Genomic DNA, 24516 nt, shown 5'->3' on the forward strand with positions numbered 1-24516 from the left:
AGAAATGCATCCTATCACTTTTCCCCCCACTTCCTCTGGGTAAGCCAAGAATGGCAAACATGTAGTAATGTTGCTGCCGAGTTCCCTCCCAGGCCCAGGTTGGCACTCTATCAGAGCCTTTCTCGGGCGGATCCTGGATTAGTTTAAGAATCCTTTTGTGCTCAGATTTTCAGGAAGCCAGTACCAATCAATTGTCATCGGCAGGAAGCATGAAGCCATTTGCCATCTCCGAGTTAAGCCAAGTGAATTGGCGTGCCTCTGGTTTCCGTGCTTGCTTGCAGCTTTTCTTAATGGGTTTTATTGTGCACGAACTTTGCATCGCTTTATAATGGTATACTTACATGGTTATATCATCTGTCAGCCTGATCCCAACAGGCGGAGATGCCAAGAGCCACCGTGAGCCTCTTATTAGAAAGCTTTTGGCTTCAACTTTTGACACTTGACTGACTCTTGATATGCATAACGTTATCATAACCTGCCAGATTCTTGACTGTATAAATTGGCCTTTAAGAGCTTATTAGGAATTCCAGCTACTGTATTCTAGCACCAACTACAGCACGTTCAAGTCTTTGCAATTCCAGATAGTCCACTGAAACCGAATAATGGCCCGATCCACGTCTTTTTTTTTTTTTTAACACATTAAAGGCACTTGGCATTAAATTAGGTCAGAAGTATGTTTTATTCTACTCTCCACCTTTAATCTTCTGGTAAGTTTTGTTCCGCTCACCAGGATTCCAATTCTTACCCGGAATGCAAGAGCCGCTGAAATTTTTTCTCTTAGATGCATCCTCGAAGCAATTAGAACAGCTCAAGCCCTTTGTGTTTATTGACAGTGTTATCCTTGTCTCCTCGGCCATAGGTTCAACATGCCTCACGATGACAACAATAAATGCAAAGAAGAAGGAGTCAAGAGCCCCCAGCACGTCATGGCCCCGACATTGAACTTCTACACCAACCCCTGGATGTGGTCAAAGTGTAGTCGAAAATATATCACTGAATTTTTAGAGTAAGATTTGAACTTTTCTTTGAGCGCAGCCTTCATACTAGGATCTGAACTAATTGTGGGAAAGAAACTGTAGAGTCAAGCATTCCTTTTGAGTTGTTATTATTGTTGACATTCCTTGGAGGAGGGAAAAGAAAAATACTCTCAGACATCTGTGTAGTTCATGTCCTCGCCAGAGTTTAGAAGATGACAGACTGAGCTCAAGAAAAAAGGTTGGGATCTTAAAGAGAATATGTAAATGTTGCTTCGTTCTTGGTAAAGCTCTGAAATCAGTTCAGGTATTGGAGGAGGGACCAGGAATGTGATTACATGGTGAAGGATGACTGCAAATATTTGTGTGCTTCTAACTTAGTAATTTTGGATTGGGAAAGGGTAGGGGAATGAGACACCCCCCACCCAAAGAATGTTACGTGGGTGGATGAAAATTGCACAGACCTCCATGTCATAGAATTGAGAGCGTTCTCTTTCGTCTCTCTCTTTCTTCCCTCCCTCTCTCTCCTTCCCTCTCTTCTTTTCTTGTTTTGTTTTTTAAGCTTCCTGCCAGGCTGCTCAAAGATCCAATTACATTATACAATATCCCTGTGTCACAGATTTATTGCTCCTCTCTCCCAGATGTACAAAAGGTTAAGTGATTGTCCCAAGGTCATTGGGTGTATATTTCTCCAGCCCCAGGGAAGAAGGGGTTTTGTTAATCAGAACTCACCGGGTGTGAATTTTCCAGAAGAGGTGTTTGCAGAAACGTAAAATAACTGGAGGGTTGCTGGGTTTTTTTCAACCAGATGATCTAAAGTATTTCTTACTGTAGTGGTTGATTCACTCACCCATCTAACCAGCAAATATTTACTAAACACTTGTTGCAATAGATTGGACCCCATGCTTCGGTGAGAAAGGCACTGTCTTTACCCCTAAGAAGCTTGTACGCTATTGGAAAAGATGGTGAAAAACAAATAGATAATTGCCCCGATAATGTGATAAATACTTGAGCAGGTACATATTTCCTCCTGGTTATGTTGTATGCATAGCCCGTGGTTCTGCATGCAAGGATACACCAAAAATCTAACTTCAGCTTCTGGACTCAAGTTTGGATGAAAGGAATAAAACGAGTATAAAAAAGGAACCATCTTCTCTGCCATGAAAATGGCAGAATGGCCTTGTCTGTCATCTGGAGCCTTTGACCATCACATCTCATCCTCCGCCGTCACCATCTTTGTTTTTCTGCTTTCTGTAGCACTGGTTACGGCGAGTGTTTGCTCAACGAACCTGAATCCAGACCCTACCCTTTGCCTCCCCAACTGCCAGGCCTCCTTTACAACGTGAATAAACAATGTGAACTGATCTTTGGACCAGGTTCTCAGGTGTGCCCCTATATGGTAAGTGTTTGGGGACTGTTTCTGGCCTCACAAATGGATTCTGAATTTTTTGTTTTAATTCATAGTTTTCCGTTGGCTTCTCACTCTACCATAAACCACTCATGGAAAAGGTGAATGGTCTGTTGACTGTTGATGCTGGTGGTAAAGGTGGTGATGGGGCTGAACATTCCTAGCTCTTGGTGTTGGATGGTGCTTCACCTGCACATTCTCATTGCACTCTCGGACCAAAGGGGAGTGGCCATCAGCATCTTCATTTTCTAAGTAGGAAAGTGAGGCTCAGGGGGGACAGGGTTACAGAGCTGGTAATGAGCTCAGCCCTTTTCTCTTCTTGTCTCCTTTTATTCCCACTGACTTGTCCAGATGACTTTTATCATAGGGAGTCTTCTGGATTCAATAATTCATAAGACGAACCTGTTTCCCTGTTTTAGCTTGTCAAAGCTGTGTCCTCAGACTACCTAGGCCTTGAAATCATTTCTGGTGGTAGCTTAACTGGCGAGTGCGTGATACTTTGATGTATGCATCATGGACATTTGGACCAATGGTATGACCCAGTGGTTTTCAGGATGCAGATGAACAGATCTGGGCTATTGTGGGGTCCCCCATTCTACTCCTTGGGATGTTTGCTTGCTTGTTTTGTTGGGAGAGGCTTAAGTGATAGCCGGGTGAAGTGGGGAGGTACAGTGATTCCATGGAAATAACAAAAAAATTTTGAGTAAAATGTGTCCGTGATTATATTTATTTCTCTGTTACCCACGATAGCAAACATTTGAAGTAATCCAAATGCCCAAGAATACAAAGGTTGAGCAGACTTGATTGTCTCTGTTTAATGGAATATTTTACAGTAATTGAAATGTAGCTACCCATAGGAACATGCTCCTGCTATAGTTTTAAATTAATATAACAGGATAAGCAATTGTTTTAGAGTATGTTCTCAATGGAAAAGGAGGAGAGAAGCTTCAATCCTTTTTTCTATTCAAAAAGAAATAATACCTTCTGAAATTTTCTGCTGTGAGCATGGTTTATTTTAATCACAGGGGGAAATTATCTTTAAAAAGTGTGCCCTGGGGGGAGGGTATAGCTCAATGGTAGAGTGCATGCCTATTGTGTACGAGGTCCTGAGTTCAATCCCCAGTGCCTCTACTAAAAATAAATAAACAAACAAACAAACAAACTTGATTTTTTTTAAGTGTACCCTGAAATAGAGCTAAACAGATCAACTTGGATAACTCTAAAAACAAAGTGTATTTAGGGGGAAAACAGCAATTTGTAGGATGTATCTGTATATCTTGAAACGCCCAGTAGTATTGCCTGTTTAAAGCTGAAGCGCTGTGTGTTACTGGTAGATATTTACACGTTTGTAATAAACGCAGTGGGAATGATGAGTGGTGAGCATCACGAGGACGATGGTTACCTCTGGGGAGTCCTCCCAGGTGTAGAAATGTGTTTCCTGGGCTGCTCTCTGTATCCCTTGGAATATTTTATTATTTGTCATACCAAGAAAAAAATCCCTTTCCAGTCTACACTCCCCGTCCCTGGCAAACCATTCGTTGAAAGCAACCCTTGCCTTGCTCGATTACCATCTAATCACCGTGTCCCTGATTGTCATTCAACTGAATTGTGCAGATGCAGTGTAGACGACTCTGGTGCAATAACGTGGATGGAGCGCACAAAGGCTGCCGGACTCAGCACACACCCTGGGCTGATGGGACCGAGTGTGAGCCTGGAAAGGCAAGTAGCACCCTGATCCGTCCTTCTGGCTTGGGGCAGAAATGGGCAAGATTTGGGCTGTAGGTGCTGTCATCATTGTTTAGAATATAAGTTAACAAACACAGTACATTTCAGTGCGCAGAATACTTTTTTGAGGCAGGAGGTTCAACTTTAGAATTGAAAATTGTGAAAACTTACATTTTAGCATAAGACTGACACGAGAGACATGGCTATCATTACTGCATCGTTTTTAAGACGTCCTTTTTCTCATGTTAACATTTCTAAAATCTCTATCTGCTTTTCCATTCATGAATCCATTCCATGTCAGGTAGTGTTTCTTTTTCCTCTTTCTCTCTCTTTCTCCTGGGGTGGCTGGCATTGGAAGTCTGTTATGAAGTTGGTGGAGCATCTTACACAATCAAGGAAATATAGAAAGGCAGTAAACTTACTGTGCTCGCTACTCGGGTACCAGGCTTTTCCCAGCCTGTGTTGATCCCTTTAAGGCGCTGTGACATCACCTGGGATCTGTCCAAATCCACATCTAAGTTGGTTATAATGATTCTCACTTATTTGTTAATAACCAAACAAAATCTGTTGCTTATACAGTCCAAGGATAACAATGTCGCAACAACTATGAGTGTGGTTAATGCAACCTTTTGCACCTGGTATTCATCTAAATAAAGAATAAAAGGTACTACATTAGTGATTTGGTTACAAAAAGCTTTAAATACAAACCTGATTTTTTTCAGTCCATACAGAAGATGGTGTTCTGTCATTTACCTATCACACTATCCCTGGATTCCGTCTGAGTCTAATGTTATCCTCACAAATTTTTTTTTTCCTTTCTTTCTCTTTTCATCATCCACTTTACTCACTTTTAATATTTTGTTCCCATCTCATTTTCTGTTCTTTCACTTTACCTTGTGAAATTGATAGTCCCCAGAATGTTTCCAGGGAAACATGGGGTCCTCAGAGGTGAGGAACTTAACTGTCCCTTCCCTGATTTTATAGGTAGGGAACCACAGAAAGAAGTAACTTGCCCAAGGTCGCTCCGCTCATTCAGGGCAGAGTCCCTTCACAGCCCAGCCCCTCCCCCACCCACTCCTTTTTTTGCTTTCTTCCTATGAAGAGCCGCAGGGTCCACAGGAGTGTCCCCACCTCCCGCTCACTGAGCTCTTTAAGTTTCGGTGGTCCAACAGGAGAACTAGTGGTTTCTTCACTCATGTCTCAGGGTGGTTTTATAAAATTACATGAGCTAGAGGGTCAGAAAGTTATTTGAAAAGGATCATGTCTAATACAAAAATAAAAAATTACACTGAAGATGATGATATCGTTGACCCAGCTTGGTGACTGTATCATCTCCTGGTCTCACTTCTCTGTGGCTAGAACTCCAGCAGTTGAGAGTACCGCTTCCTCCAGGAGCAACCTAACCAAAATTACATAAGGACGTAGACATAACAGCTCCTGCACTGCACCTTGCATTAGCTTAAAAAGAAATGTATCTCTTTGGCCAGAGAGAACCTTTCACTTTTTGCAAAACGTTTAACTCAGTGTGTTGCACAGGATCATAGGTTTAAGTGTGGACATAATTCTCACGTTTCCAGAGCAGCCATCAAGAATTCGCTCATTCTTCCAAAATGAAGATGTGGCCTCAGAGTCCTTCTAAACACAGTGACCCATACAGCGACTGTCAGTTGATGGGAGATGACAATAGACATGATATCTAGTTGACAACTTGGTTAGTTGGCTTGAGTCAGAGCCAGCCAACTGTATTATTTACATTGAGTCTGTTTGATCTCAGAAAAATGACCAGTATTGTGTCAGGGTTCTTAGTCAGTCTGGTGTGCCCACCTACTATGTCTATTTCTGACACATATTCCTGCTGGGAAAACCCTTAACAAAGAAGAACTCTCCCTAATAAGATGAAGTGAATACTATTTAGTAAAATTGTCATGTGCGGGCTACCAAGCTCCACGTAGTGCTGAGGTATCCCAGTCAGTCCTGGGACACAGAAGAACTTTGTGGATTGTCTGTTGTGCCTTTTAATCTTCTGTTTTTGTAACAGAAGCAGAAGAGATTGCAGGGTAATCTTATACCTGAGGAATGGGGACATTCGGGAGACCTTTCAGAAAACGTTTCCCATGTATGCTTGTGTGTTCAGCGAGAGGAGACATCAGGGCATTTCAAAGGGCAGACTCAGAACACTTTCAGAGAAGAAACTATGCCGAGAAAATGATATGTACATTTTTAGTTTGTTTTAGGAAAGTGACTAAGTCTAGAAACTTGTATTAAAGATGCGGATGTCCACGTGTTTGTTCCCTTGAAGAGTATATTTGCATTTTACAAATGCCAAAGATGGTGGATATGTTGGCTTAGAAGTTCTTTGTGCTTTTCTGTTTTGTTTTGTTTTCATAGAATTGGCAGTAAAGCCATATGCCTTTTCTCTATTAAATTCTAACTCCCTTCGCTACTGGGTTGATTTTTTTTCTTTCTTTCTCTTCTCTCTGCCCTGCTCCCTGATACAGTCATCTGTCTTGGGCTGCTGACACAATGTGCTTTTGATGAATGACTCTTTAATGTCCCTTTATTTTCTCCGTTCTCTTGTTAAGTCCATTAACATTTTAATTTTAACCTGTTTGTAAATCCAAGGTTTGAAACTCTCTTGTTTTAAGCCTCCTTGGAACAAAATTGACCTCCGAGTCCTTCTTCCAATCTCTTAAAAAAAAAAAAAGCATTTATATATAATATCATTTAAATGGTCCTGAACACTTGTAGGAAAGGCTGACTATATTTTGGCTCTGACTCCACCAGCCGCTTAATGCTTTGTTATGATGTAATGGCTTTTCCAGTATATAATTATTGTTTGTTCAATTTCCTGATAAAATAGATTATCTTGAGACATATTTGCCAAACAGTCCTCATTTCCAGCCTCTGTCACCTCAGGTCCTTTTTCTCTTCCTCTGAGATACTCCCTCCCCTTTGAAACTCATCAATGGTTTTGTCAGTAAGAAATATTTAATTTGCAGATGAGTTTTTAATTAGGTTTTCTTTTAAAAAGGGACCATATTAGGACGTTTGAATCCAATGCTGAATGGCAACAGTCTGCCTAGCTTGTGCCCTTATTCTGCTCTGGTTTATGGTAATGCTTAATGAGAACTATGGTCACCTTGGAGATTGTTCCTCTGGGGACATGGAGTCTGTAGAATGGAGAGATCAGGAGAGTGAAGAAATCAAGAGGAAAAAATGTATTTCTAGACAACTTCTCATTATTAAAGTTCATGACTAGTAATAGGAATGTTCTCCTTTGTAGAATTTATAAAATGTGTATCTGGTATCAAGATTTGAGGGCTGAATTTGGACATCAGCTACAAGCTTAACTGGATATTAGTTAGGAATTTTGTTCAGGTCAGATTCAATCGTAGTAGTGTAAGCATATGGCTCGCGCTCGCGCTCTCTCGCTCTCTCTCTCTCTCTCTCTCTCTCTCTCTCTCTCTCTCTCTCTCTTTCTCACACACACACACACACACACACACACAAATTAGTCAGAAGTTGGCAGACCATGGAGCTGTTATGGAGTCTCCACAAAAGGCATCAGAGACGCAAGGTCTTAATTTCTTTCTGCTTCACTATCATATGCAAATGGCCCTTACCCTCAAGGTCGCAAAATAGCTACTCTAGCTCCAGCTATCAATTCTGAGTTCCAGGCAGAATGAAGCCAAAAGACAAGGAACAAAGGGCCAAAAGGACCTTCCCCGGAATCTTAGCCAGTGAATTCTGCTGACATCTCTTTGACCATTCCTATCTATATAAGAATCCAGGGAAATATAGATTCTGTTAACAAGGATGAAAGAGGGAATGGATATTGGGTAGATGACTTGTAGTGTCAGCCTCACCTAACCAGCTCATTAATCTTGCTTTTAAATTTCAGTCCTTATTTAGATGTCAAAAATTGTTCCCATTTGCTCACAGTTAAGAAGTGATATGTGTCACAGTTCAGAGGATGCACTCTGGAGCCAGATTGTCTGTGTTTCAGTATAAGCTCGACCCCTTGCCAGATGTTTAGTGTCAACCCTCTGTGCCTCCATTTTTCTTTTCTGTAGAAATGGGGGTAATAGTACTTATTTTATAGTATGCTGTGAGGATTAAGTAAGTTTATATATATTTTATATATATATATGTATATATGTATATTGCTTAGAACATCTACTGTGTAAATATTTGCTGTTATCATTACAAACCTTATTCAAGTTGGGTCTTCTGTGTGCTCTGCTGTGTACTAGGTGCTTTAGATCCATTGTCTCGTATTATACTCAAGACAAGTTTGTCAGGTATGTCCCTGCTTTTCAGCTATGGAAGCTGGGTTCACTGACTCACATGAGGTCGCAGAGTTAGTTTGTAGAATGGCCACCACTCACCACCAGACCATTTGCCTGCTAAGCTTTGTCCCCCTGAGACCTGTGCTGTCCCCATATGGCAGCCACTGGCCACATGTAACTGGGTGAGCACTTGAAACGTCAGTCTGAACTGAAATATGCTAGAATAAAAATACACACCAGGTGTTAAAATCAAGCATGAGAAAAAAAAGATATGGAAAAAATCTCATTTATAATTTTGTGTTGCTTACCTAGAGAAATAAAAACACCTTAGATATTTTGAGCTAGTAAAGGCTATTGAAATTAATTTCAGTTTTCTTTTTACTCTTTTAACGTGGCTGCTAGATTTTTTTTAAGTGATATATGTGGCTCCTGTGACATCCCTATTGGAGAATGATGCTATAGACCATGCTGCCTCTCTCATTGATCTGGTGTGCATATGTTCCAAGAAACATTCAAGACTTTTGCGAAAACAATGATAAAATGATTTCAGAGAGTGGCGTGGTCGTTTCTAGCCACATTTCTTGGGTAGAGAGTTGCTTGGGATTCTTTAGATGCCTCACCTTTTAAGACTCAGCCCAACAACCCAGGGAAAGGGACGTGTCCTCAGATACCTAAGAGGATAATGACAAGGAAGAGGGCAGGACAGAACAGAGGAAACCTAACTGCACTCTTCAAGTGATTGTTCACCAGCCTTTGCTGGGACCGCCCATTCTAACTGAGACCTCCACCAGCCTCTTATCTGTCCCCATTCCCTGCCCGCTCCCCCACCGCCTGCCCTCGGTGGCCCTCTGCCTCTTGCCTCCCGTGTCCTCCCTGCCTGCATCCTCCCTGTGGATAAATCACAGTGGCCACCACCAGCTCCGCTTCAGAGATCTGAGCAGGGTGTCACCCTCCTGCCGCCACGGCTGCCCCTCATCCTTTGTCCAGGGCTTGGTGACCTCAGCTTTGTGTCAGGGCCTCACACCCCAACAATGGCAGGGGTTGAAATGGACTTCTCCATTCCTCTGTCCTGCTGAGGAGTTTTACTTTGTTTTGTTTTGTTTTAAACCTCGCGCCTCCTTCCTGCTCCAGGCTGAAGACTCTGAAACCATTAGTAACAAAAAAGCAATAAAGTTGAGGGCTCTCAGTCATGTGTCCAATTTTGCTTTGGTCTCATCCTATGTGCTTTGCTACAGTGAGTTTAGAGGAATCATATAACTAGCTTTTTATTTCCTTTCCTATTCAATTAAAATTGGGTTTTCGAATCCATGAGGAGCAGTAAGGCATTATATTTCACCAGGCTCACGACATCTCTGGGCCTTGTTAATGGAGATGTGCTATGCAAATCCAATAACTCATTCTGGCCTTGTCTGCAACCAGTCTGCCCATTTCCACGCCTCATTTTTCCAAGTAGGCTAATGAGCACTTCGAAGCTGGCCATTGGAGTTACCCTGACAGCCTGCAGCCAACTGCTCATTGGCCAATTTTATTGAAGCCAGTTGTAAATGGAAGACACAGCCTAAAATCACTAAGTCTGAGATTCAAATCCCTACACTGTCCTTGACTCACAGAGATGATGACATCACAGCTTTTCAAAACCAGCACATGGCAAAAAGATTCAAGTGTGGTATATTTAAAAGGACAGCGGGTCCTGCAACATCTGAAGCACCGAGCTCTCCCTCACTGTTCCCCTTATTAAATACAGCACTGCAAGTTTGGATTTTGTGTTCCCAAAGAAATGGAGGTCCCCGTGACCGACGGATCCTGGGGAAGTTGGAGTCACTTTGGAACCTGCTCAAGAACGTGTGGAGGGGGCATCAAAACAGCCGTTCGTGAGTGCAACAGACCAGAGTAAGTCCTAGAACTGATCACTGTCATTGCTGGGATAGCAGGGCTGAAAAATTCCTAAAGGGAATAATTTAGGTGGAGGCCAGTTAAGCTCTCTTTCCAAATTGGAAAGTGGGTGGACGTCTAGAACTGCCTAGACCAACGATATCTAAATTCTGTCCCTCTGTACTATTTTTCTTCTCCTGTGAGCCTTTATTATTACAAGTTTTATCTATTAAACAGTGGATGCTTTGGTTCAGTGGGTCTGTTTAACAGTGTTGACAGTCAGGTATATCTCACTGCCTGCCAGAGCTTGGGATAGCATGCTAATAAAGTGAACAGATGGATTTTCCGGAGGAAACAAAGGAATTAGACATTTCCCTCCAGATTGTAGATAAATGTACCTTTTCCAGTTAGCTACTGAAATGCTGAAAAGGATATCCGGACCCACACTGGGGGCATTAGCAGACCCCAAGGGGACCTGGAACCCCAAGTCAGGACTTACTTTTGAATCATTCTAGCTGTTTTCCAGACTCCTGAGGTCCCATCCCACAATCACTTTCCTGAATAATTCTCAGAATATGACTGGGCTGTCTCTACCAGCCATACCTTGTTGAAACTTAACATGTTGAGATGAAGCCGACAGGTTTTTTTTTTCCCCAGCATCTTATCACAATAGACGTGTGTTTGGGGAGAGGCTATTTATAAGTAGATTTAAAAAGTTACCATCTACCTTATAAGGAATGACATCAAATTTTGTGTGGATCTAAGATGTGTAAGGTTCACAGGAACAAAAAATAATGTGTGAAGTGATGGCCACTGAACCTGAATAGGCTGAGGGGCCCCAGAGGTCCCCACAGATTAGAGGTAGTTTTTAGATATGCAAACTAACAACCCTGTTGAAGAATCAGCTGCTCTGGGATTACGTAAAATGGTTTTTCTCAGCAGTACTCATTTATTTTTAATACCCTCCATTGAGGATAGTGGACTGGATCACAGAGAGAAGCAAGCAGGTACAGGAGCAAAGTGGGTTAGGGCAGTAGACGAGGCTGTCTGCACTGCAGAGTGCTGGAGCAGGTGTGGGTGACAGGCCCCGCTGATCGTTCACCGGTAACAAAGGGCCTACTGTTGACAATGCTTCCAATATTTTTTACAAGGAAAACCCGAAATATGTATACCAAAAAGGCCATACTTAAGGCCATTGTTGCAAGCCCTGGTCTAAATAAATACTCTGTCGAATCCAAATCACAGATGTTGATCAATTTATTTACTTATTTTTGTTCACCAACATTTTTTCACATCCATGAAATACTAGTCTAATACTAGTCTCTAAGGACAAGTAAAGAGCCGTAAGACGTGGACTCTAGTCTGTAAAACTAACACTGTGGCCATGGATAGCAACTAATAAACATTAGATTTTTCCATAGACTCTACATTTCATTTTAGTTTTTCTTTAATTCTTATTTTTTATTGAGGTGTAGTCAGTTTACAATGTTAGTTTCAGGTGTACAGCAAAGCAATTCAGTTATACATATACATACTTTTTTTTTCAGTTTCTTTACCATTAAGTCTCATTACAAGAAATTAAATATAGTTCCCTATGCTATACGGTAGGTCCTTGTTGTTTTATCTGTTTTATATTTAGTAATGTGTATCTCTTAGTTTTTAAATAATAATATAAATATAGTACATGCTTTCAAAAAATTCGGACATAAAAGTATATATCAGAAATGACTATCATTATTCTTACCCTCTCCTACTCCCCACAAGAAATAACCACTGAAAAACAATTTATTTTTATTATTTCAGACTTTTAAAAAAGATTATAGATGTAATATGTGTTATATGAAGTAAATATCAGGTAATATAAGGGTCATTCTATATATATTGTTTCACAGATTGCTTGTTAAAATCAATTATATATCCTAGCTGCTTGTATTATTATAGTTTTAAAATGAAACATTTTAAGCTAGCAGCATATACGTTGAAATTTTTTTTAATTGAAAACTGGTGGCTACCTTGAGCCAAATTACTATTATTATTATAATAAGCTATTACTATCATGAGGGTGTAGATATTGTGAACAGTAGGCACTTTTAACATTTTGACTCAAGAATGTTCCATTTAGAAGAAATGTTTGGTGGTTTTTGTTTGTTTGTTTGTTTTAAGCCTTAGAGCAATTCTAGAAGTAATGTGGAAAGTGGAAAGAGATAAATCACTCTGTAGTTGGAATGGGCCAGACAAAGAAAGTCACCCCGTTTAAAGATCTCAGCACAAAAAGATCTTGAGCTCCAAAATGAAGCAAAGATCCTCGCATTCAGAACTTAGGAACTGATCATTAAAGATTTCAGTTAGAGGGCCTCATCCTGGCTGTTTGCTATGGAAGGTTTTGAAATAATACAAGCCACCTCGTTGAGTGTCAGCACGAACATCATTTCATTGAAATTCCTCCAAGTTCTTTGCACTTTGGATGTCCCTGTGAGCGAAGGAGGGAGTCTGCCTCTCAAAGCTGAGGTTACGATGGCACTGGGGGAGTCAGTTAGACAGGAGAAGGGGACACCGAAAGGGGAAAATCAGATCCCAATCAGTTTAAAAGCTTGGTCAGAGAAATTTGCAGAACAGTTGGTTCATTATGTAAGATGCAGAAGTAGTTGCTGTCCTGATTCTCAAGGAATTTGAGGGAACACGACTCACCCTCTGTCCCCTGCCCGCTGACGCCTCTCCACCCATCACTGGCAAAGTGCTTTGAAGAGCCCTTAGAATATAATGAAGAGCTCCATTTTTAGAATCCACGGTATGCCTCTATCAAGAACACTGGATTGTTCTTATTTTTTCATAGTATTCATGTGGGTCAGGAATGTATTTATTTAGCATCCAAATACTTTAAGCTGTATTTTTAAGTTTGTTTTTTTTTTTCCTGGAAAGCATGCAAGCTGAAAAAGAGAAACAGTCCTGCCGTGCTTATGGAATTATGCTGTAATTGATGAGCAAGTTTCTGAAAGTATCAGCTTTCTCACTTTGGTCGGAAAAGTTTTTGGTCTCAACTGATGCGCCATCATGAGAATGGATCCCTGATATTTTGTCTTTAAATGTTTTATTTATTTTTTAAGCCCGTTTTTGACCCGTGCCCTACAGATAAGCATGTGTTCTGGTTTGTTAGGATAGTCCCAGTTAACATCTGTTGTCCTGGAGAAATTACTGATATCTCCCTTTTTCATTCTCAAAATGCCCGAGATTAAGCTATTAATTATATGGTCACCTGATCTGTAAGAGACATGTAATAGAACATGTAAATTTAAAGTCAGAACCATCAAAAACATAACTGAGAGTACCAAAGCAAGATGAAGCACTGTAAATAGAAGATGCATTATCAGGGCCGTTGGGCCATATGCTTGTTATTTTGTGCTTTAAATTTGTCTCTGAGCTTCCTGGTGGCTGGAACTAAATGGTTTGTAGAATTGTTATAGTCCATCAGAATAAAAAATCAAGCCAGTTTTTTAGGAGAGCAAAGTATTTCCCTCTTTTCATGCTTCTATTTTTGCTTTTAAATTAGGAGGTAGGTAAAATTTACAAATAATAGTAAACTGATAGAGTTAAGAAAAAGACAAGCTTGTGAACTACATTATTCCCCCTTTAGGCTTTGACTGTAGCAACTGCTTATGAAATCTTATACAAGAGAGGATAAACATATGTCTAATCTTTTTTTTAATGTATGTCCAATTGATTGTTTTTTATTTCATTTTTTAAATTTTATTTTTGAGAGGAGGTAATTAGGTTTCTTTATTTATTCACTGGAGGTACTGGGTATTGAACCCCAGGACTTCATACATGCTAAGCACCTGCTCTACCACTGAGCTCTTACCCTCACCCTAAACACATGTCTGTTTCATCTAAGAAAACAAGTCTCTCATCTGGCTGTAAAGAATGGCAGCAAAGTTTTGTTGAGGTACTGAATTGGATGAATTTACAGATGGTCCCCAACTTACAGTGGTTAGACTTAAGATTTTTTTACTTTACGATGGTGCAAACGCGATGCTCTTTCAGTAGAAAGTGTACTCCAAATTTTGAATTTTGATCTTTTCTCAGGCTGATGATATGCAGTACAATGCTCTAGTGATGCTGGGTGGTGGGGACCCCCACAACTCCCAGTCAGCCACTCATCATGCCGGTGAACATCTGATACCCCGTATAACCATTCTGTAGACAACCCTTCTGGTTTTCACTTTCAGTGTAGTGTTTAATCAGTTATAAGAGATAGTCAGTACCTGATTATAAAATAAGCTTTGTGTTAGACAATTCTGACCAACTGTAGGCTAGCATAAATGTTCTGCGCGTGTTAAAGGTACGCTAGCTGAAGCTACGATGTTCAGTAGGTTAGGTGTATTAAATGCATTTCCGACTCAGGATATTTTCAAAGTGCAATGGGTTTATCAGGACACAACCCCACTGTAAGTTGAGAAAAATCTGTCTTTTGAAATATTGAGAACTGGCTGCTGTGGGAGAGCCATTAACTAATGAATGAGTAGAGATCCAGTCCCATAGACTGCCCCATTTGGCAGGATTATCAATGATCGCCCAGCCCACCACACCTAATCCTTGAATAGCCTTTCCGTGTCCTTCATAATCGATCATTAGACCGCTTAGTACAACCCTCCAAATATAGCAAACACACTACCTTGTCAGGCTGCCTTTTGTATCACTAGAAATCTGTTCCTTGTGCTAACCCCAATTCATTATAAGTAAACATAGATGTTGAGATTTCTGTTCAAATCCATTTGCAGACCAAAGGGTGGAATGAACCTGTGATGATCTTTGCAAAACTTCTTCTGTGGCTTTGGCCATGCGGCATCGCAAGTTTTCTTTGTGCATATTAATAGGCATGTGCTTGAAAGGATTCAGCATGCCTCTGCTGAATATAGTTACTTTTATAGTAATTAATCAGCAGTTTCCTTAAGTCATTTCCATCGCTATTTGACAAGCAGTATTTTTAAAGGATCTTAATAATTGGAAAATGTGCTTAATGTTATTTTTTAAAGCTACATTTCCTATAATTTTCAGAATTTGGTTATATGAAAATACTTCTATTCAGCTAAATTCCTAAATTATGACCTGAATTTTTCCATGCTGAAAGGTAAGTTCAGCTGGCCAAAGCCCTCCCCATTATACAGTATATGCACATCAGGCAGAAATACTATTGTCTAGGATATTTTTATAAAAAAGTCATATGTTTCTAAAGGGCACATTTATGCTTATTAATAAAATATCAATTGCCTTTACATAAAATGCAAATGAAGTCAGAGAATGAGTTTTGAAATGGAAAGAGACCTGTCTCGACAGAGGCAGCATGGGAGAGAGGCCAAGTCAGGGAGACCTGGCTTGGTGTCTCAGCCAGCATATCTCATTTAACCAGCATGTGACCTTGCCAGGTTACTTAACCTTTTCTGAGCCCAGTTAAAACAAGGATGAGATTGAGAATCAAAGATGCCACTGCCTGTCTCACAGAGTCACTGATGTGCACAGTCACTGATGGAGTTTGGAAAGTGACATGGTGCCTTGTATTCTAGAGGAGCTCAGGACTCAGCAGACGTCTTCCATAAAAAGCCAGATAATAAATATTTTAGATTTTACGGATCATAGGATGTCTGTCCCTGCTATTAAACTTTTCTGATACAGTGAGAGATGTAAATAGCCAACATATAAAAAGTGAGTGTGGCTGTATTCCAACAGAATTTTATGTATGGACATGGAAATTTGAATTTCATGTAATTCTTATGTGTCTCAAAGTATTCTTTTTTATTTTTAAATTGTTTCAGAATATGAAAGCCATTCTTAGCTCACTAGCCACATGAAAACAGGCAGTAGGCTGGATTTGGCCTACGAGCTGTCATTTGCAGACCTTTGTAATAGCTAAACATTTACTGTGTGGCTGGCCTTGTTCAGGTGCTTTGAAATCTATTAACTCATTAGCCTTCAGTCAGTCCTGTGAAGTAGGTATTAGCATCATCTCCCTTTAACAGATAGGGAAGCTGAGGCTTAGAGAGATTAAGTGATTTGCCTAAAATTGCACCGTGATTAAAGAGGCAGGGCTGGGATTCAGACCCTCTGTTTCGTGAGTCCAGATCTATAACCTTCAGAACTATTGCCTCTTACATGGAGTGCTTTCTATGTGTCGTTTTTTTTCTTTAATGTCATTTATAAAAATAAATCACAAAATGCTCTTTGCCATCTAATAGTAGTGAAAGCAAACAAAGGGGGAATCTGTTACCATGTGGAAGGAAGCCACCTGCAAGTTATTAACCGTTTGCTGCCCGAGGAACTGCTACACTTGATCAATTTCAAAAGTCAGTTAAGACTCTTTGTATAAGAGAACCAAACAAAAAAAAAAATCCGCTCAGAAAAATTTTTATTTTCGAAGAGAAAGAAATATGAGTCACTTGTAGGCAACAGGTCAGTGACCTAATGGATCTGCTATAGTTAGTTGGGAAGCTTGAATTCTAGTCCCGTCTCTGCTCTTTTATTAGCCATGCTACCGTGGGCAGAGTCCTTAACTTCTCTGAACCTCTGTCCCTTGGTATAAAAGTACCTCATCTGCCCTACCCTTTGGAAAGATACGAGTGAGTTTTGGCAAGTCAGGCACACAAGGCAGATATAAATCACGGGCTTCATGGGGAGACTATTGGACAGAAGTCCTGCTGGGTTATGTGCCGTTTTTTATCCCTAGATGCAGGCTTCTTCGTGATAACTAAAATGAGTATTTATCGGACTCCATGCTAAGCTCCTTGTTTATAACAAGCCTTTCAGGTGCACAGTGCCATCTCTGTTTACACGTGCAGGATGAAGCTCAGGGCGGCCGGGCAACTCACACCACCTTCTCACTACAGAGCCCACGCTCTTACCCTACCCTGCAAATCTTTGATAGAGAGATAGAGAGAGCATGTTTACGACAGCATCTTGGTCAGGCAGCCCTTCCTGAGTCTGGGCACTCTGCAGTACCATTGAGTCCCACCTCACAGTACACGCCGCATCGTAGCTCAGGTTTGGTACTCACAACAGTCTGCTGAGTCGGATCAGATTAGGTTGGGTTGTGCTGACGCATAACATCATATTAGCTAACATTTTAGAGAAGAAGGCAACTGAAGCTCTGAGAGGCTAAGAACTTTGTGTGAAGACACACAGTGAGGATGGGGCAAAGGTAGGAACCCAGATTCAACTCCAGAGCCTTAACTGCTCTGCTAGACTGCTCCTCATCCTGTGTTGTATGGGCATGGATGTATTTCCCATTCCCCCAAACCCTGAACAAAACAAAACAAAAAACACTTCCTGTGGTCCCAAGTACTCTCAAGGGCTCATTCTAAAGAACGAAAGGGGGAAATCTTTCAGTTGGAGAGGTGCCCTGAAGTAGCTGTGAAATCTGAGGTGCTGCAGCCCTGGTGGGGTGAGCCCGACGTCCTCTGATTCTGTGATCCTCCCGTTTCCATGATGCTTTTGGCAAGCCGTTGACTGCTGGGAGATGGGCTGTGAAACTGACTCTCTGGGTCACATCTGGAAAATACATAGACAGGGTTGCCTGCTGAGATTAAATTTGCACCATGATGCTTTGCACGGCATACTCCGTGCTCTTGTCACATAAAAGTTAATGAAACAAGCACAGTCTCTCCCTGCTTCTCCTATTAAGTTTGTCAAAATATGAGCACATCTTATTCTGTTTTATTTGTAAAACAAAACAAACAAAATCAATAGTTGTGCAGGGAGAGAGACACAGAAGTGAGACAGAAATAATTGGAGATGGAGTGGCGCTAGAGTTAAGATGGTATCCCTTGAGCATATCACAGTACAGACGGTAGACAGAATTTGTTCAGAATACTTATCTACTCATCTGGACCGTTCACCTTCTATGTTTTGAAAATTGAACGACTGTGAGTGTTTGGGAGAAAGAAGACAGAAAATGGCTTAATAGATCCCAGGCTTTGTTTTTCAAACTTTAAATTAGATGCTGTCACATTTTATCCTCAAAACAGCCTTATCAGGAGGGGCCTTCCCATTTTACAGATGGAAGGATTGAGGCTCGTGGAGGGTCAGTGACTGGCCCAAGGTTATATAGTTACGGGTGGTGAAGGCGGCGTGCAGACACGGATTTCAGAGCCCTCTCCCTGGCCTCTGTCATTGACCTCTTCATGTTTGCTTCCCTCAAAGACAGGAAGCCACAGACAGGAGAGTGGTGCTGGGAGAAATACATTATAATATAGTGGGTGTGTTCTTTACCTTTTCTTAGGCCAAAAAATGGTGGGAAGTACTGTGTAGGGCGTCGGATGAAGTTTAAGTCCTGCAACACGGAGCCGTGCCTCAAGCAGAAGCGAGACTTCCGAGACGAGCAGTGTGCTCACTTTGATGGGAAGCATTTCAACATCAACGGTCTGCTTCCGAACGTGCGCTGGGTCCCAAAGTACAGTGGAAGTAAGTGCGTCCAGGGAGGGACCCACGGTTGGCAGGGTGGTGTGGGGTCCAGGCATGAAAGTCACCTTGCATCGTCTTTGTCCTGCCTAGTTTTGATGAAAGACCGGTGCAAGCTCTTCTGCAGGGTGGCGGGGAACACAGCCTACTATCAGCTCCGTGACAGAGTGGTAGATGGAACTCCGTGTGGCCAGGACACCAATGACATCTGTGTCCAAGGCCTTTGCCGGGTAAGTCCCAGATGGCATTTTCTTCACCGTGTTGTCTTGCTGCCAAGCTGTGAAGTGTGACTTCCTTGACAGAATAGCAGCTGCTGGTACCCGTGCCCTGTCTCCAGGGCAGCGGCTCTCAAAGCAGGGCCCCCAGACCAGCATCAGCACCACCTAATTCTGATGCGTGCCCAAGTTTGAGAACTACTGCCCTGGGTTTTTCTGACATTCTCGGCCTCTCTGGGGGTCTACACAGAGCCTCCCTGTGAAGATCGATTATAGTAATTGACACACATACATACTTCTTGACCTTAGCCACAGTGCTTAAGGTTAAACCTAAAAGCTTTCTGACAGCAAGTTTTGTAGATTGAATAGCTCTGCTCCAAAAGGATGCTGTGTGGAAAAGCTGGCCTTGCTCAGACTTCTCTTTCTGATTAGAAGCATGGTAACTTCTACCAGAGACATACCTGCAAATTATTCTTGGGAGGGAAATCGAGATGCTTCTGGCAGATGCCAAAGCATCAGAGCCCTGATTTCCCGAGGGCTGGCTACCATTGCCCTGCTCTTACCACTCAGAAATCAGTCCTAAGGCAGCCAGGCTCTGAGATGGTGTATTTGTTCCTTGCGCACAGTCCGAGGCACACAGGGGAGCTCCTCGTGAATAGGATTTGACTGAAGAGCGCTTATGCGTTTTCCCTACATCCTGACCCACAGCAACAGTGCGGACTTCCTTGAGATTCTATCCTCTGGCAAAACATTGAGTTTCTCCTCAAAGCCCAGTTCCTTCAAAGGAACCAAATGGACGGGCATGTGAACTCTGTCCTCCGGGTCTTCTAGTGGTTGCTGGAGTCCTTTTCAGACCTCGTTCTCCACTGCTGCATTGCATTACGACGGGAAGGAACTGAAGAGGCCACTTGGAGCCTGAGGCCTCAGACTGGCAGCATGCAGCTGTGCTTTGTCCTTTTATAGCCAGTATTTAAACATGGGGGATTTCACATAAAATCAAATATTCCAGTTCCTCTTGACATATTGGGAAATGTCAACACTGGGCTGCTACTTCTGCGTGGCATCAGTACTCCGGAGTGGACGGCGACTGCTCCCTTAAGATGGGGTGTGAGCTCTTTTATGGGATACTGTCCTTAATCACTCCTTTTGAAAATGTTTTATTCCTGAGCTGCTTTTCTCATGTGCTCCACTTATTCGTAGACTAGTGCTTCTCAAGCTTTAATCAGGAGATGAAGTGCTTAAGGGTCATATTAACATGCATGGAAATCTACTCTGACTCATTATATCTGGGTGAGACCTGAGATTCTGCATTCTCGACAGCATCAGGGATGCCCATGGCTGCTAGTCCAAGGACCACATTGTCCTATAGCAAGGCTGAAGACAATTTGAGTTCCCAACCCTTGCAGGTTTAAAGAAACTTAGCTTTCTTGTCATTTTGAATGCCTCATCCCAGAAAAAAACATTACTGATCATTTTGTCATCTCTATGTTACTTACCATTCATTTCAACTTTTTTTTTTTAAAGCAAGCTGGATGCGATCATGTTTTAAACTCCAAAGCCCGGAGAGATAAATGTGGGGTTTGTGGTGGCGATAATTCTTCGTGCAAAACAGTGGCAGGAACATTTAATACAGTACATTATGGTAAGAATTTGTTCCTAAGAACCGTGAGAAGGAACACCATCAAAGTGTCAACACTGTTAACCACATGTAATACATAAAAGTACTAATGCCAAGGGTAAAATCAGTCTTGTTAAGGTACATTACTCATCTGGTTTATAGGGCACCTAAGATGTAAGAATAATATTCCTTTGTTACCACTGTATACTCCATGCTTAGAGAAAGTGAACCATCCTGTGGAATACTCAATTTCTGCTCAATTCTTTTCAGGTTACAATATCGTGGTCCGAATCCCAGCTGGTGCTACCAATATCGATGTGCGGCAGCACAGTTTCTCAGGGAAATCCGAGGATGATAACTACTTAGGTGAGATGGGCAACCCCTGCCCTTTGCAGGAATTCTGGTTCTCTGGAGCAGTTAGCAGTTGCTGCTTCCTTCCTCCTACCACACGTGGAGAGTTTTCAGATGTCATGTATTTAAGAAAGAAGTTGATATTAAAACTCATTATTTTATTTCTCCCTCGTCCACTACACCCTTAGGGTATTGATTTAAGAGTCAGATAGTTATACTAGTCAATATCAAGGGACTGACTCTGGGTGTTAGAAAATAAAAAGGCCCCAAATCACATTTTGAAAGTACTTACTTGCCTTGTAAGTTTAGTATAAAATCATTGCTTTCTTTGAGTCTTTTTTAGAGATCTGTCCTTGGGGTAACTGACATGCAAATGTTTTAGGAGAGGTACGACTTGTCTTAACCAATAGCAGATGGATGTATTCAGTATTCAGTGTTGCATTATGCCTGGTCATTCCAAAAGGTTCTCTAGTGGCAGTATTTTTCTCACATCATTGCTGATACGGCCCATGTGATTACTTTGTAGATTTTCCATCATTCACCGTGCCCAAGCACATGATTAATTCATATCTCTTCCTGTTTCCAAGCCACAACTCACCAACAACCCCGTGGTCATTTTCACCTGTGTGCTCAGCCCAGTCGCACTTCACTTTATCATTCTGTCAAGTTCTATAAGTGATTAGGAAATTCACCCAACCATTTTTAATTAAAAGAAGGACATGGAGGACTACAGTAATGAAAGAAAGGGATTCAGCTGATCACCTTGCACAACCAGACTCTTCCTTGCCATGAAAAGGAGCATGACTTGCCCTTAGATCTGGAAGAAATCAAGGCAGTCTTGCTGGGCAGTCAATTTTTAAGAGAAATTGAGTGGACTTTTTTATAATGTCTGGGCATGGACTCTATTTATCCATATGAATATGGCCTCTATAGAGGCTTACCCCAAACATCTGGACATGTTGAGTTGAATTAGAACCTCTGTCTGTGTTTTGGAAGGTCTGTGTGAAATCCTTCCTAGGTAGGCAGTGATATTTTAGCCACGTGTGCTAATCCAGTGTGATGTTTACACACGACTCTGTTGTAGCATTTTCTGCATATCTCATCCTTCACTCAGCCAGCCACTTATTTAATATGTGCCAGGCACTGTCCTAGAACAGAACAGAACACACACAAAAAAATTTTTTAATCACTATCTTCTTAGAACTTCCTTTTTTTTTTTTTTTAGCAGGAAGGGATTGACAATAAACAGTAACATAATGGATAAGCAAGCTGTATACTGTTAGAAGATGATAAGTAAAAACAGAAAATAGAGCAGCATAAAGGAAAGTGGGGTACTGAGTGGGGGGGGTGTTGAAATGCTTGAATTATATAAAGAGATAGCAGATATCTGGGAAAAGAACATTCCAGGCAGAGGGAAAAGCCAGTGCAAAATCCTTGAAAGAAGAATATGTCTGGATTATTCCAAAGATAAAGGGAGGCCAGTGTGGCTGGAGCTGAGTAACACAGAGGAGAGTCCTAGATGAGGTTAAACAGGTATCAGGACCAGATCGTATGGCCATGCAACCATTGGAAGGACTTGAACTCTTCTGAGAGGCAAGGGGAGCTCCTGGAGGCTCTGAACCAAGAAATAAAATGATATAATCGTATTTATATTTTCAAAAGAGTACTCTGGCTGTTATGCTGGGAATAGATGGGGTCAGAGGGTAGGGTACAGGGTAGAAGCAGGAAGACCGGTTAGGAAGTTACTGCAATAATCCAAGAGAGAGATGCTGGCAGCTTGGCCCCACATGGGAGCATTGGAGTTGGCAGGACATAGTCAAATTCTGTGTATCTCTTGAAGGTGGAGCCATTGTGATTAGTTGATGGGTTGGAAATGGTGTGTGAAGGAAAGACAGGAGTCTAGGGTGACTCCATGGTTTTGACCTGGGCAACTGAAAGGATGGAGTCTCCCTCAGCTGAGATGAAACTTGTTTCTGAGTTATCTGGGTGACCACTGATGGTTTAGGGTCAGAAGCTGTGTCTTTATATCTTGAACTCCTGATATAAAGCCTTCACACGATGTGTCTATGTACATGATGGCTGAATTGTTGAATAACCATTCCTTATGCTGTCTTTACTGGATATCTACCATGCGCTTAATGGAGGTTGGGATTACCATGGACATATGCAGAATCATCCCTTCTTTTGAAGATGCTAAAGGCTTACTTGGAATCAATTCTCAGTGGTTGCATCAGCTTTCCCCCACCCTAGAGATCCAAATGAGTGGTGACTTTATAAAACAATTAACAAAATTCTTGGGGACCCTTTTCAGACAATTTTGGGGGAATCCCACATTTCTTTTTCCACCACTGTACAAAATGGGTCATTTTCCTTCATGCACTGGGTTATAAATTTGAGCCTGTGACTGCCGTGGCCTTCCTACTACTTCCTAATTAAGTCCAGCAGCATTGCGTGCAGCCTCCTTTATTGGTTAATTTCCTGAAAGCCAAAAGCCACGGTGAGCTGCTCATTTCTTCTCCTCGAAAAGGAGGATTCTCCACTGTTCTTCTCCTTCTTGGAAAAAGAATCTCCCTCCAAGTAATAGCCTGAGTTCAATTCACCTTCATCAACCAGGTCAGGTGCCTGAATTGGGGAGGGCCTTCTGAGAACCTTAGATTTCTCACTGGAGGTTTCTTAATCTCTTTATAAAGAATGAAAGCAGAATTAGAGAAGATTTATCATCTGGGACAGGCAGTCCGAGGTAGCCATGGCTTTTTCATGGAATATTATGGAAAAGTCACCTGTCGACAAAAAAATAAAAAGGTCTCTCTGGAAGCAAATGAAAAGTGTAAGCAAAGATGGCAGTCACAGTTCACTGAGTGTGAAGGTCAAGACCTCAGAGTCTTTGAACGTTACAGTGGTTTTCTTAACAAGTTAGGTAGAATATGATGTTGTCATCAAATCTGGTGTGTGTAAATGTTTACTCTTGGCCTGAAGGAAGGTGCAGCAAATGCTCTAAGAAGGTTTTAAAACCCACTGTGGAGTCTTGCTTGAGTCCAGTCACAGCTGTTTGGTTGCTAAGCAGTCTTCATTCTTATCCCTCCTTTTTCTTTCAAGGTCAATCAAGCCATAGTCTTTTCGCATGTGTTGGTGAAGGAGCAATTTCCAGGAGAGAGGGCCTTTGTAACAACCGAGCTCTGATGGGTGAAATGGGGGGGAAACCAACCCAGGAAATTAGCTCCCTAATCGCATTAGTGGGAGGTTGGGCAGTAGACTGTTGTCTTCAGGAAACTATTTGTTTCACAAGGTACCGAGGCAGAAAGTCTTCCTGTCAAAGGTCGTCCTTTCAACATAGACCCCTCCCTCCTGTCGGGTTAAAGCCAAGTTGCACCCAGTGCCACGGTGTCCGCATTTCTTTTGGAGGAAAAGTAGCCATTTCCTTGGTGCTTATTTGTCTCCAGGACACTTAGTCCTTGATTAATGGTGGCAGGGGGAAGACAGGAATCGATTCAGTTCAAGATAGAGCAGGAACTTCATTCCACCTGATGACTCCTATCTCATTTCCTGCTCACCCTCTACTGGGATAAGGGGCAGGCAGTGAAGGGTGAAATGCTCCCGCATCAGCATGGGCATGAGAGGA

At 41.8% G+C, this 24516-nt stretch overlaps 1 protein-coding gene across 6 annotated transcripts in view; it reads left to right on the plus strand.

Moving 5' to 3' along the window:
- ADAMTS9 (ADAM metallopeptidase with thrombospondin type 1 motif 9) overlaps positions 1 to 24516 on the plus strand; it is a 156972-nt gene that overhangs the window by 36038 nt on the left and 96418 nt on the right. For all 6 annotated transcript variants that reach the window (XM_074344528.1, XM_074344524.1, XM_074344527.1 and 3 more), the window contains 8 exons: positions 860 to 1006; positions 2232 to 2373; positions 3997 to 4101; positions 10141 to 10286; positions 18535 to 18716; positions 18807 to 18943; positions 20453 to 20570; positions 20817 to 20912. In XM_074344528.1, coding sequence (XP_074200629.1) covers positions 860 to 1006; positions 2232 to 2373; positions 3997 to 4101; positions 10141 to 10286; positions 18535 to 18716; positions 18807 to 18943; positions 20453 to 20570; positions 20817 to 20912 — 1073 coding nt within the window. The remainder of the gene's footprint in view (positions 1 to 859; positions 1007 to 2231; positions 2374 to 3996; positions 4102 to 10140; positions 10287 to 18534; positions 18717 to 18806; positions 18944 to 20452; positions 20571 to 20816; positions 20913 to 24516) is intronic.

The sequence above is a fragment of the Camelus bactrianus genome, chromosome 17 (genome assembly GCF_048773025.1).
Source record: "Camelus bactrianus isolate YW-2024 breed Bactrian camel chromosome 17, ASM4877302v1, whole genome shotgun sequence".
NCBI classification, from domain to species: domain Eukaryota; kingdom Metazoa; phylum Chordata; class Mammalia; order Artiodactyla; family Camelidae; genus Camelus; species Camelus bactrianus.